The sequence below is a fragment of the Pristiophorus japonicus genome, chromosome 31 (genome assembly GCF_044704955.1).
Source record: "Pristiophorus japonicus isolate sPriJap1 chromosome 31, sPriJap1.hap1, whole genome shotgun sequence".
Taxonomy (NCBI): domain Eukaryota; kingdom Metazoa; phylum Chordata; class Chondrichthyes; family Pristiophoridae; genus Pristiophorus; species Pristiophorus japonicus.
The window spans coordinates 3458040-3472051 of NC_092007.1; the positions used below are offsets into that span (position 1 = coordinate 3458040).

General features: G+C 45.7%; 1 protein-coding gene across 2 annotated transcripts in view; it reads left to right on the forward strand.

Annotated features, from left to right (window-relative positions):
• The window catches only part of LOC139240311 (cell adhesion molecule CEACAM5-like), a 57399-nt gene extending 53424 nt beyond the window's left edge, over nt 1–3975 (forward strand). For both annotated transcript variants that reach the window (XM_070868778.1, XM_070868779.1), the window contains exons 9-10: nt 40–153; nt 2899–3975. In XM_070868778.1, coding sequence (XP_070724879.1) covers nt 40–153; nt 2899–2906 — 122 coding nt within the window. In that variant the 3' untranslated portion in view covers nt 2907–3975. The remainder of the gene's footprint in view (nt 1–39; nt 154–2898) is intronic.
• The last annotated feature ends 10037 nt before the right edge of the window (nt 3976–14012 follow it).

Consider the following 14012-nt stretch of genomic DNA (forward strand, 5'->3'; position numbering starts at 1 on the left):
CGTTCGCATTGTGACAATTATTTATTTCCTTTCTTTCAGAAACAAAAGATCTTCAAGACTATGAGAACAAATCGTGGATCGCTGCCGCTGTTATTGGTCTCCTGGTCTTCATTGCCATCTGCGCTTGTGTAATCTTCAGAAAACGAAATCCAAGTATATGATTTTACTTTGCTCACTGTCACCTGCCAGCATGCTAAACAAACTCATTGATGCCAGAATCAAGCGATACCAGCACTTGCCGGAATATTCGAATTTGCCGATTTGGGTCTGAATTCATGCTCCCCACGGCGCGTATGAGTTGCGTTCACGCCCGTGGGGTCCCGGGGTTAGGTATGCGAATCGCATACGCAGAAACCCGGCACTTGCGAACTGTCAAGAATCCTCTTTGACGGATCGCCGCCTCCGAAAGTAAAGGACCTGTGCGGGCGGAGAGTTGGGCTATTCACCCAACCTGTGCCCAGCGAATGTCCGTGAAATTCTTATGACTGATAAAAGCAGGCGTAAGGCCAGCTTCTAACAACGCAAGACTTTTAAAGCACAGAATAATACTTTTTTTTCAATAATATAAACATTTAAAATCCTATTAAATAATGTAAGTTTATTTTTTGACTCTTTAAAATATGTACATTTATCTTTCAAAACATTAACTTCTTGTTTTAAATAATTATTTCAGTTACATTTTGATTAACTAGAAATAAGCGATTTATTTCCAGTATTTGTGTTTTGGGGGTATTTCCATTCACACTTATGGAGATTCCTCTACTCTGATAGATTGGGCCGGCCCACTTGATCCCAATGATGCGTACGAAGCCCATACGTTCCTGGGATATTTGGGCCTCTATGAAGGCCTTCGCAAAGAGGGCCAGGACCACAAGCCTATGTACCTCCGGGACCACCGGGTACTTTCAGAGAGATTTTTGCGGTCAGAGGCATCCGCCCACGGGAAGGTCACAAAAATTAAAATAGGGAGAGATATATAGGATTATGAGGGGCTTGACAAGGTGGATGCAGAGAGGATGTTTCCACTGATGGGGGAGACTAGAACTAGAGGGCATAATCTTAGAATAAGGGGCCGCCCATTTAAAACCGAGATGAGGAATAATTTCTTCTCTCAGAGGATTGTAAATCTATGGAATTCGCTACCTCAGCGAGCTTGGAAGCTGGGTCATTGAATACATTTGAGACAGAGATAGACAGTTTCTTAACCGATAAGGGAATAAGAGATTATGGGGAGCGGGTGGGGAAGTGGACCTGAGTCCATGATCGGATCAGTTATGATCATATGAAGTGGCGGAGCAGACTCGAGGGGCCATGTGGCCTACTCCTGCTCCTATATCTTATGTTCCTGTGTAGAAGGGACGACCACCTCGATGTCACGCTTTTTACACTCGCACACAAAGTCGAGATATATCCGAGGGTCGTTCACTGATTCCTTATTCAATGAGTTCTGCCCTGCACAGTTCAGCCAAAAAAACTATCTAAATGAATGTCCCTCCCAACTGAAGCTCCCTTGCTGGAGATTTGAACTCACATCTCCTGGGAGGGAGACAAGGTCCCACACGAGAGATTAGTGTGCAAAATGAAAGCGCATGGTATTGGGGGTAATGTACTGACGTGGATAGGGAACTGGTTGGCAGACAGGAAGCAGAGAGTCGGGATAAACGGGTCCTTTTCAGAATGGCAGGCAGTGACTAGTGGAGTGCCGCAGGGCTCAGTGCTGGAACCCCAGCTCTTTACAATATACATTAACGATTTAAAGATGAAGGAATTGAGTGTAATATCTCCAAGTTTGCGGATGACACTAAACGGGGTGTCGATGTGAGCTGTGAGGAGGACGCTAAGAGGCTGCGGGGTGACTTGGACAGGTTAGGTGAGTGGGCAAATACATGGCAGATGCAGTATAATGTGGATAAATATGAAGTTATCCATTTTGGGGGCAAAAACACGAAGGCAGAATATTATCTGGATGGCGGCAGATTAGGAAAAGGGGATGTGCAACGGGACCTGGGTGTCATGATTCATCAGTCATTGAAAGTTGGCATGCAGGTACAGCAGGCTGTGAAGAAGGCAAATGGTATGTTGGCCTTCATAGCTAGGGGATTTGAGTATAGGAGCAGGGTGGTCTTACTGCAGTTGTACAGGGCCTTAGTGAGGCCTCACCTGGAATATTGTGTACAGTTTTGTTCTCCTAATCTGAAGAAGGACGTTCTTGCTATTGAGGGAGTGCAGCGAAGGTTCACCAGACTGATTCCCGGGATGGCTGGACTGTCATATGAGGAGAGACTGGATCAACTGGGCCTTTATTCACTGGAGTTTAGAAGGATGAGAGGGGATCTCATAGAAACGTATAAGATTCTGACGGGATGGGGCAGGTTAGATGCGGGAAGAATGGTCCCGATGTTGGGGAAGTCCCGAACCAGGGGACATAGTCTTAGAATAAGGGGTAGGCCATTTAGGATTGAGATGAGGAGAAACTTCTTCACTCAGGGAGTTGTTAACCAATGGAATTCCCTACCGCAGAGAGTTGTTGATGTCAGTTCATTGGATACATTCAAGAGAGAGTTAGACATGGCCCTTACGGCTAAGGGGATCAAGGGGTATGGAGAGAAAGCAGGAAAAGGGTACTGAGGGAATGATCAGCCATGATATTATTGAATGGTGGTGCAGGCTCGAAGGGCCGAATGGCCTACTCCTGCACCTATTTTCTGTGTTTCTATCATTAGTTCATGGCTCTGGATTACTAATCCAGTAACTTGACCACTGTAATTTGGGTACTTGCGGTTACCAAATTAGTTTGTGTGCAATTTTATGATTTTTTGTCCGGCAACCTATCGATGCTAGTTGCTCATGATCTGATGATTGCCTCTCCATTAATGCGATCTCCTTTATATTGGACAGGCGGATAAGATAATGGAAGACATTTCGCTGAGCACTCAGACTACGTGCCGGAACTGTAGAAACAAATACTGCCAATTCCTCTCCTGGGGTGTCTTTCAACTGCTGAATTCGCTTTCGTGCTGATCAATGAATCTTGTTGCTGCAACCTCGTAGGGGCTGGTACAATCTGGAGTCCACCTTGGCTTTAATAGCCCGGCCATGCAACATTTGCCGTGACGGGTTATTTCCAAAGACGGAGGCTACTGTAATGATGGGCTTAGAATCATCGAACAGTTACAGCACAGACGGAGGCCATTCGGCCCGTCGAGCCCATGCTGGCTCTCTGCAAGAGCACTTCAGCCAGTCCCACTCCCCCGCCCTTTCCCCACAGCCCTGCAGTTTTCTTTTCCTATAGGTACTTATGCAACTCCCTTTTGAAAGCCACGATTGAGTCTGACTCCGCCATCCTTTCAGGCAGTGCATTCCCGATCCTAACCACTCGCTGCGTTAAAAAACTGTTTTTCCTCAAGTCGCCATTGGTTCTTCCACCAATCACCTTAAATCTGTGTCCTCGGGTTCTCGACCCTTCCGCCAACGGGAACAGTCTCTCTCTATCTACTCTGTCCAGAACGCTCATGACTTTGAACACCTCTATTAGATCTCCCCTCAAACTTCCTACTCTAAGGAGAACAAACCCAGCTTCTCCAGTCTATCCACATAACTAGAGTCCCTCATCCCTGGAACCATTCTTGTAAATTTTTCTGCACCCTCTCTAAGGTCTTCACATCCTTCCTAACGTGTGGTGCCCAGAATTGGACACACTACCCCAGATGGGCCCAAAATAATGTTTTATAAATGTTCAGCATAACTTCCTTGCTTTTGCACTCTATGCCTCTATTTATGAAGCCCAGTATCCTGTTAGCTTGTTTAACCGCTTTCTCAAACTGCCCTGCCACCTTCAACGATTTGTGCACATACACCCCAGGTCTCTCTGTTCCTGCACCTTCTTTAGAATTGTAAATATTTCGATACAATTGCACAACGTTCACAGATTCCAAGGGAAAACCAGGGAGGGTTGGAGATATGTGCAGGGGCGTGGTGGGAGCTGGGGGGGGAGCAGAGTGGGTGGGGGGGGGCAGAGTGTGGGCGGAAGGGGGAGGGAGGTGGGAAGGGGAGTGGGGGTTGGAGGGGGCGGAGGGGAGGAGGGGAGGCGGGAGGCCGGGGAGGGGAGAGGGGGGTACGGGGAGGTGGGGGGGCGCGGAGGCGGGGAGGAGGAGAGGGGTGGAGGGTAGAAGGGGGGGGGAGGACAGGGGGGCGGGGGACGGGGGAGTGGGGGGGGGGGATGGAGGCGGGGTGGAGAGGGGCGGGGGCGGAGACATTCGATACATTGTCTGATTTTCACATCCATTAATTTTATTGGAAATAAAAATTGGGCAGTGACCTAAACGTGTGGCCAAAACGCAATGGCAGTTTTAACCCCACGCACAAGCTGAAAACGTTCACACACCTCTATACAATATCATTATTAGCAAGCCCACAATGCCCATCACCAGCATCCCCTCACTGACATTGTTTATTTATCCTTCAGACCCCAACTCACACTCTCCTGAAATTTTTTTTTAATTTATTCGCTCATGGGATCCGTATAGAGAATGGTTTTATTTGATTAAATTGTGACGATAAGTGGGATTGTTTTTTATTTGTTCATGTTGGCCGAAATGTGGGTGTCGCTGGTGAGGCCAGACTTTACCGCCCAGCCCTCATTGCTCCTGCGAAGGTGGTGGTGAGCCGCCTTATGCAACCTTACACAAGGCGACGTTCTCCTTAGTGCCAGTTACCAACTTTTATCTTCGGTCTTTCTGCTTCACCGAAAATATCAGTCACAGGAATATGGAACGGACTCTGCTGAAACAGGAAGGTTTACGGGTATTCTTGAGTTGACACCCTTGGAATGACGTCTAAATGGTCCGGATTACATGAGCGCGCTTGCTTAAATATAAATCTAACCTGTTTTTATTTCTGGCTTTAAAATAAATAGTTTTGTTTGTAATTAACTGAGTCCAGTCTGTCATGTGAAAGAAGTGAGAAAATTTAGCGATGGGCTTGTTCGGGGGGTACTGGGTAGACCCCACTTCAAACACAGAGGAAACTCGAAGTGGTTAAATGTTCTGTTCTCTAACACTACAATTCTTCTTTTTGGTGAGACACATTCATCTTTTTGTTGTTCGTTCCTGGGATGCAGGCGTCGCTGGCAATGCCGGCATTTATTGCCCATCCAGAATTGCCCCTTGAGAAGGTGGTGGTGAGCCGCCGCCTTGAACCGCTGCAGTCCGTGTGGTGAAGGTACTCCCACAGTGCTGTTAGGGAGGGAATTCCAGGACGCCCAGGGAGACCCAGCGATGATGAAGGAATGGCCGACATAGCTCCAAGTCGGGATGGTGTGCAACTTGGAGGGGAAGTTAGAGGTTGAGGTGTTCCCGTGCGCCTGCTGCCCATGTCCTTCGAGCTCGTAGAGTTCGCGGATTACGGAGTTGCTGTGGAAGAAGCCTTGGCAAGTTGCTGCAGTGCATCTTGTCGATGGTACACACTGCAGCCACAGAGCACTGGTGCACGTGTCCATAGGGGCTGCAAATTCAGGGCCAATATTTTTGTTCAAAAATTGTCACTACAGCAGTGTGCTTATTTTAATGGTGTGACGACTCACAGTTATAATGATTGGTTAGATTGCAGCATGCATCAATGCACAAATCTAGTAAGGGCTTGTTTAACATGCAGCAGTCAGTTGCCCAATGGTTGTGAAGTGCAAGAAATTGGACCATGAATTAAACATGATGCTTGGGGTAGAAATCCATGTTGATCCGTAACGCAAAGCGTGCATTACGGAATAAGAACATAAGAAATAGTAGCAGGAGTCGGCCATTTTGCCCCTCGAGCCTGCTCCGCCATTCGATAAGATCAGGGCTGATCTGATCATGGACTCAGCTCCACTTCCCTACCCGCTTCCCATAACCCTTTACTCCCTTATCGCTCAAAAATGTGTCTATCTCCGCCTTAAATATATTCAATGACCCAGCCTCCACAGCTCTCTGGGGCAGAGAATTCCACAGATTTACAACCCTCTGAGCGAAGAAATTCCTCCTCATCTCAGTTTTAAATGGGCGGCCCCTTATTCTAAGACTATGTCCCCTAGTTTTAGTTTCCCCAATGAGTGGAAATATCCTCTCTGCATCCACCTTGTCGAGCCCCCTCACTATCTCATATGTTTCAATAACATCACCTCTCATTCTTCTGAACTCCAATGAGTATAGGCCCAACCTACTCAACTGTTCCTCATAAGTCAACCCCCCTTCATCATTGGAATCAACCCAGTGAACCTTCGCTGAACAGTCTGCAATGCAAGTATATCCTTCCTTAAATACGGAGACCAAAACTGTACACAGTACTCCAGTTGTGGCCTCACCAATACCCTACACAGTTGTAGCAGGACTTCTCTGCTTTTATCCACCACTCCTTATACTTCTGGCCCAATACTGCGTACCCTTGATGTCAATATCAAGCGTGGCGTGTAACAGGCGAGCTATGTGCCCACTTAGCATTAACATGCATGATGAATTTCTACCCCTACATCTTTTTGTTAGCTCCACATTAAGGTTAGAATGAGGTCAATAGATACACTGTTAACACACAATACAGTGTTGACAAAAAATAACATCAGAGGAATCTACAGGTCACTGTTTTTTTCTATTTGTTCCCAGATGTGGTTGTTGCTGGCAAGGCCAGCATTTATTGCCCTTCCCTAATTGTCCCTTGAGAAGATGGTGGTGAGCTGCCTTCTTGAACCGCTGCAGTCCGTGTGGTGAAGGTACTCTCACAGTGCTGTTAGGGAGTTCCAGGATTTTGACCCAGCGACGATGAAGGAACAGCTGACATAGCTCCAAGTCGGGATGGTGTGTAACTTGGAGGGGAAGGAGGAGGTGTTGCTGTTCCCGTGCGCCTGCTGCCCTTGTCCTTCTAGCTCATAGAGTTCGCGGGTTAGGGAGGTGCTGTGCAAGAAGCCTTGGTGAGTTGCTGCAGTGCATCTTGCAGATGGTGCACTCTGCAGCCATGGTACGTTGGTAGTGGAGGGAGTGAATGTTGAACGTGGTCGATGACTTTGACTGGCACTCCAATCAGTCAGTGTATTGTCAAGCCATCGCAATTTTCACACATTAGGCGATTAACCGCCAGTTTAAAGAGGGTGGTCTCACAAGATATATTCCCGAATTTTTAGAAATGGATACACGGATAGTAAGAAAAATCAAACATAACTTTGCAGGGTTTATCGATATCTAAAGTTGCTTGAGATGCCGTTATACCAGCCTATACGGTGATTAGTTCCATACTGTAGGAGAGTAAACTAGAGGTGATGCAAAACTCAGCTGCCCGTGTCCTAACTCGCACCAAGTCCCACTCACCAATCACCACCCCCCCCAGTGGGAGTGCTGTGCGTGTTTGTGTGTATGTCGTGCAGTTGGTACTGTTGTGTATGCAATAACTGTTAGACTGAGTACTGTTTAACTCCGGGGCATAACCTTGGCTCTGCTTTATTAAGGCCAAAATGACTAATATACAAAATGGCTAGTCTTTTAAACTTGGGCTGCACACATGTGGGTGCCTCCAATAGTGACGCCATCTCGTGGCTAGTGATCCCAAAAGTACATACATGACAACAGCACATTTTGCTTTAATTTCCCGCGCAGGTATTTATTTGAACTTTGAGGAAAATGCACATTAAAGAGGCATCTTTATCTGTGGAGTTGCTCCTTACACCTTCTCCCACTGTTAATGAACAAACACCGAGGAAACGCCCTCTTGTGATTCGGTGCTGGTATGTAAGACGACAGACTTCATTACGTCGCTTCATCATCGTGCCATCATAAAAGAAGTAACTTTGGACTCTTTGGGGCTGGTCTCACCTTAAAGGACCCATCCCAATTCAAACACACAGGTAAGTTGCATCATCTAGTGATCACATGTGGCTCAGTAGCAACAAAGTTTCTGCAAATCCCCCAGAAGGACAGATGCACCAACGCCAGCGTCCTCGATCAGGCCAACATCCCCAGCATCGAAGCACTGACCACACTCAACCAGCTCCGCTGGGTGGGCCACATTGTTCGCATGCCTGACACAAGACTCCCAAAGGCAAGCGCTCTACTCGGAACTCCTACAGGGCAAGCGAGCCTGAGGTGGGCAGAGGATACGTTTTAAGGACATCCTCAAAGCCTCCTTGATAAGATGCAACATCCCCACCGGCACCTGCGAGTCTCTGGCCAAAGACTGTCTTAAGTGGAGGAAGAGCATCTGGGAGGGCGCTGAGCACCTCGAGTCTCATCACCGAGAGCATGCAGAAAACAAGCGCAGGTAGCGGAAGGAGCGTGCGGCAAACCAGACTCCCCACCCTCCCTTTCCTTCAACCAGTGTCTGTCCCACCTGTGACAGAGACTGTAATTCCCGTATTGGACTGTTCAGTCACCTGAGAACTCACTTTTAGAATGGAAGCAAGTCTTCCTCGTTTTGAGGGACTGCCCATGATGATGATGATGATGATGAACTGAAAATTAGATCAATGTTTTTAGCTATGAATGCCCCGAACTCCAGTAACTTAATTCTAATCGTCCCTTGAATGCCTATGATGATGAGGAGCAGCACTTCCCCTTCCAATTCATAATGGGCTAGACTTTCGCCTTCATTTTCGACAGTTTTCTCAGCGGTACAGCGGTTGTTTGATGAAAAACCATCTGGCGAAAGCTTCCTCTTTATTTTTTTTAAAGAGTTCCGCCCACATTTTGAAAAGCCCGCTGGGTAGCAAACTGCCCACGTACATCGGCGAGAAAATCGCCAGGATCTAAGTTTGGCCTCAGCAGGGACCCGTAAACACCGCCGAGGAAACCGCCCACAAAAAGCTGCCGGAACATGAGTGCCCTGCAAAGGAAGGTAAGTTGAAGGTTTCTTAAAATTATTTTTTAAATTCTCAAAGGGCTATTAAGTTAAAGTGCCTTGAGATTGTTTTATAACTTTTTATTTTTTGCGAAGCTGAAAAAATATTTGCTGAGTTTCCTGCCTCCCCCATCCTCTCCCAAGGCCCAGCCACAGCCTCGGACTAAATGTCAGTACTTACTATTCATTCCGGTAAGATCCCAAAAAGGGCCACATTGCAGCAAAATTCTAAAAGGTCAAAGTGTGTTAAATAGCCAAGCCTGAAGGCTCTGTGCCTCATTGCGAGGAGTATTTGTAATAAGGTGGACAAATTAACTGCACAGGCAGCAGTAAATTAATATGATATAATTGGCATCACGGAGACATGGCTCCAGGGTGACCAAGGTTGGGAACGCACCATCCAGGGGTATTCAACATTCAGGAAGGATAGACAGAAAGGAAAAGAAGGCGGGGTAGCATTGCTGGTTAAAGAGGAAATTAAGGCAATTGTAAGGAAGGACTTGAATGATGTGGAATCGGTATGGGTGGAGCTGCGGAATACCAAAGGGCAGAAAACGCTAGTGGGAGTTGTGCACAGACCACCAAACAGTAGTAGTGAGGTTGGAGACAACATCAAACAAGAAATTAGGGATACGTGCAATAAAGGTACAGCAGTTATCATGGGTGACTTTAATCTACATATTGATTGGGCTAACCAAACTGGTAGCAATACGGTGGAGGAGCATTTCCTGGAGTGTATTAGGGATGGTTTTCTGGACCAATATGTCGAGGAACCAACTAGAGAGCTGGCCATCCTAGACTGGGTGATGTGAAATGAGAACGAACTAATAGCAATCTTGTTGTGTGAGGTCCCTTGGGGAAGAGTGACCATAATATGGTAGAATTCTTTATTAAGATGGAGAGTGACACAGCTAATTCAGAGACTAAGTCCTGAACTTAAGGAAAGGTAACTTCGATGGTATGAGACATGAATTGGCTAGAATAGACTGGCCAGTGATACTTAAAGGGTTGACGGTGGATAGGCAATGGCAAACATTTAAAGATCACATGGATAAACTTCAGCAATTGTACATCCCTGTCTGGAGTAAAAATAAAACGGGGAAGGTGGCTTAACCGTGGCTAACAAGGGAAATTAAGGCCAGTGTTAAAGCCAAGGAAGAGTCATATAAATTGGCCAGAAAAAGCAGCCAACCTGAGGACTGGGAGAAATTCAGAATTCAGAAGAGGAGGAAAAAGGGTTTAATTAGAAGAGGGGAAATAGAGTATGAGAGGAAGCTTGCCGGGAACATAAAAACTGACTGCAAAAACTTCTATAGATATATGAAGAGAAAAAGATTAGTGAAGACAAACATAGGTCCCTTGCAGTCAGATTCAGGTGAATGTACAATTGTGAACAAAGAAATAGCAGACCAATTGAACAAATACTTTGGTTCTGTCTTCACGAAGGAAGACACAAGTAACCTTCTGGAAGTACTAGGGGACCGAGGGTCGAGTGAGAAGGAGGAACTGAAGGATATCCTTATTAGGTGGGAAATTGTGTTAGGGAAATTGATGGGATTGAAGGCCGATAAATCGCCGGGGCCTGATAGTCTGCATCTCAGTGTACTTAGGGAAGTGGCCCTAGAAATAGTGGATGCATTGGTGATCATTTTCCAACAGTCTATCAATTCTGGATCAGTTTCTATGGACTGGAGGGTAGCGAATGTAACACCATTTTTTAAGAAAAGAGGGAGAGAGAAAACGGGTAACTATAGACCGGTTAGCCTGGCATCAATAGAGGGGAAAATGTTGGAATTAATTATTAAAGATGAAATAACAGCACATTTGGAAAGCAGTGACAGAATCGGTCCAAGTTACCATGGATTTATGAAAGAGAAATCATGCTTGACAAATCTGGAATTTTTTGAGGATGTAACTAGTAGAGTGGACAAGGGAGAACCAGTGGATGTGGTGTATTTGGACTTTCAAAAGGCTTTTGACAAGGTTCCACACAAGAGATTGGTGTGCAAAATTAGAGCACATGGTATTGGGAGTAATGTACTGACGTGGATAGAGAACTGGTTGGCAGACAGGAAGCAGAGAGTCAGGATAAACGGGTCCTTTTCAGAATGGCAGACAGTGACTAGTGGGGTGCCACAGGGCTCAGTGCATGACTCCAGCCATATACAATATACATTAATGATTTGGATGAAGGAATTGAGTGTAATATCTCCAAGTTTGCAGATGACACTAAACTGGGTGGTGGTGTGAACTGTGAGGAGGATGCTAAGAGGCTGCAGAGTGACTTGGACAGGTTAGGTGAGTGGGCAAATGCATGGCAGGTGCAGTATAATGTGGATAAGTGTGAGGTTATCCAATTTGGGGGCAAAACCACAAAGGCAGAATATTATCTGAATGGTGGCAGATTAGGAAAAGAGGTGCCAACGAGACCTGGATGTCATGGTACATCAGTCATTGAAAGTTGGCATGCAGGTACAGCAGGCTGTGAAGAAGGCAAATGGTATGTTGGCCTTCATAGCCAGGGGATTTGAGTATAGTAGCAGGGACGTCTTACTTCACTTGTGCAGGGCCTTCGTGAGGCCTCACCTGGAATATTGTGTTCAGTTTTGTTCTCCTAATCTGAGGAAGGACGTTCTTGCTATTGAGAGAGTGCAGCGAAGGTTCACCAGACTGACTCACGGGATGGCTGGACTGACATATGAGGAGAGACTGGATCGACTGGGCCTTTATTGACTGAAGTTTAGAAGGATGAATGGGGATCTCATAGAAACATATAAAATTCTGACTGGACTGGACAGGTTAGATGCAGGAAGAATGTTCCCGATGTTGGGGAAGTCCAGAACCAGGGGACGCAGTCTAAGGCTAAGGGGTAAGCCATTTAGGACTTAGATGAGGATAAACTTCTTCACTCAGAGAGTTGTTACCCTGTCGAATTCCCTACTGCAGAGAGTTGTTGATGCCAGTTAATTGGATATATTCAAGAGGGAGTTAGATATGGCCCTTATGGCGAAAGTGATCAAGGGGTATGGAGAGAAAGCAGTAAAGGGGTACTGAGGTGAATGATCAGCCATGATCTTATTGAATGGTGGTGCAGGCTCAAAGGGCCGAATGACCTACTCCTGCACCTATTTTCTATGTTTCTATATTTCTATCCACCCGTTTCATCTCGTTTTGCCTTTAACCGCCGGAAACCACCGAGAATCTTGGTGCAAGATCCAATTTGTTGCCGGCCGATATTTTTGTCCTTAATTATGGAAAGTTCCGCCAGCGTTAGTTGCAGAATGTTAGCGTTTTTTCTAGCCGGCAATCGGGCGGTGAGGGGCTTTAGGGAAAGTCTAATGCTTATCATGCCATAGTAAGGAAGGCCAGACTGCCCTGAAATCAATATTGCCACTGATTTTGCTTAATATTGCAGTGATAATAATCTTTAGCTTCAGCTTGTTAAGTGAGGAAGTATCAGTCAGTTTAGATGCAGTGGCCACTAAATTGTTGAATTAAAACGGATTTAAAAGGAATTGTCAGTTTAGGCAATAAGCCTAATTAATGCATTGGGGTGCAGTGAACTTTAAAAAGAAATACTTAGATTTATATAGCGCCTTTCGCAACCACCGGACGTCTCAAAGCACCTTACAGCCAAGGAAGTACTTTTTAAGTGCAGTCACTGTGGTAATGTAGGAAACGCGGCAGCTAATTTGCACACAGCAAGCTCCCACACCCAGCAACGTGATAATGACCAGATAATCTGTTTTTCGTGATTGATACCAAGGGCAGGAGGACGCATCTGTGGATGCATCGTCCTTTTCTGAAAGCAGGAGATTGGTGTGGAATATTACAGATTTATAATTAGAAGCTTCACTTGGTAGGATCGCAACAAGATTGAAACGAGGGATAAGATAACACAATAGGGGAGTTGTACCGGACCGTGGAAAAATAAATCGTTAAAACAAAACAATGATTGATAAGGTAGCAGGGAAGAAAACCATTACAATTCACCTGATGTGGAGTTCGGTTAGGTAATGCATAAAGGGGTATCAAAAATGATTTAAAATTATAGGGTTGGAAAAAAATTTAGAATTCAAAAGTTTGCAAGCTGTATACATGGATGAGCCTTCTGACTAAACTCACATGGATTTTGCCCTAAGGAATGCCATTAAGTGGATGTTTAATTATTGTCTACTTAATAAATCTGTGACATCAATGTTATGAACCCGATTGATTTGAGGGGTAAATTATACTAAGATCACGCACTTATTCACGCAGAGTGTGAAGAAAATTATTCACTCCTTCAGTCAGAGGGTGGTGAATCTTTGGAATTCTCCACCACAGAGGGCTGTGGAGGCTCAGTCGTGAGTATATTCAAGACAGAGATTGATAGATTATTGGATATTAAAGGAATCAAGGGATATGGGGATAGTGCAGGAAAGTGGAGTTGAGGTTGAAGAGGTTGAATGGCGGAGCAGGCTCGAGGGGCCGAATGGCCTACTCCTGCTCCTATTTCTTATGTTATGTTCTTACACTCGGTCTGGAGAGGAGTGGTCTATCTGTCTATTGCCTTTATAGGAGTTTGGTTTAAATTAATAGCAGAGAGAGTCATTGGATAGGAGAACCTTTATGAGTATATCCAGACAGCGCCCCCTTACAGTGATTGGTTTCCCCGTGGCTTTAACTTCAACTGTTTTGTTTAAGAAAGAGCTGAACACACAAGTACGGAATCTAACTGTACAGGGAGCTGAGGCTGCTTAAGCTGGTGACTGGCCTCTAATGGTTTGATGTCTCTGTAAAAGCAGCCATCAAACCCAAGACTCCTTCCTCCCCTTGTACTGGCAAAGAGAAATATCAAGGCCTGTGTGCTTGGGAAGGAATTAACAAGGTTGATGGTTGTAAACATCAGCCATGTGTTTCCAATATAGGTGAGATTCAGCATATTTTATTACATTGACAATGTAAGCTGCTGAATCAAGCAATATATACGTATTACATGAAGGATGCCAGTATTGGTAACCCCGCGACACGATTATGTACTTTAATCCTCAGTTGGGTACAGCACTGATCGAGTGCCGAATGAATCGCTCTCCGCACCTCTGCCAAAACCCAATTTTCGAAGGGAACGTTCGCTGCCCCGCCTGCTTTCGTTTTCCAATCTCCCCGTTTAGCTGTTC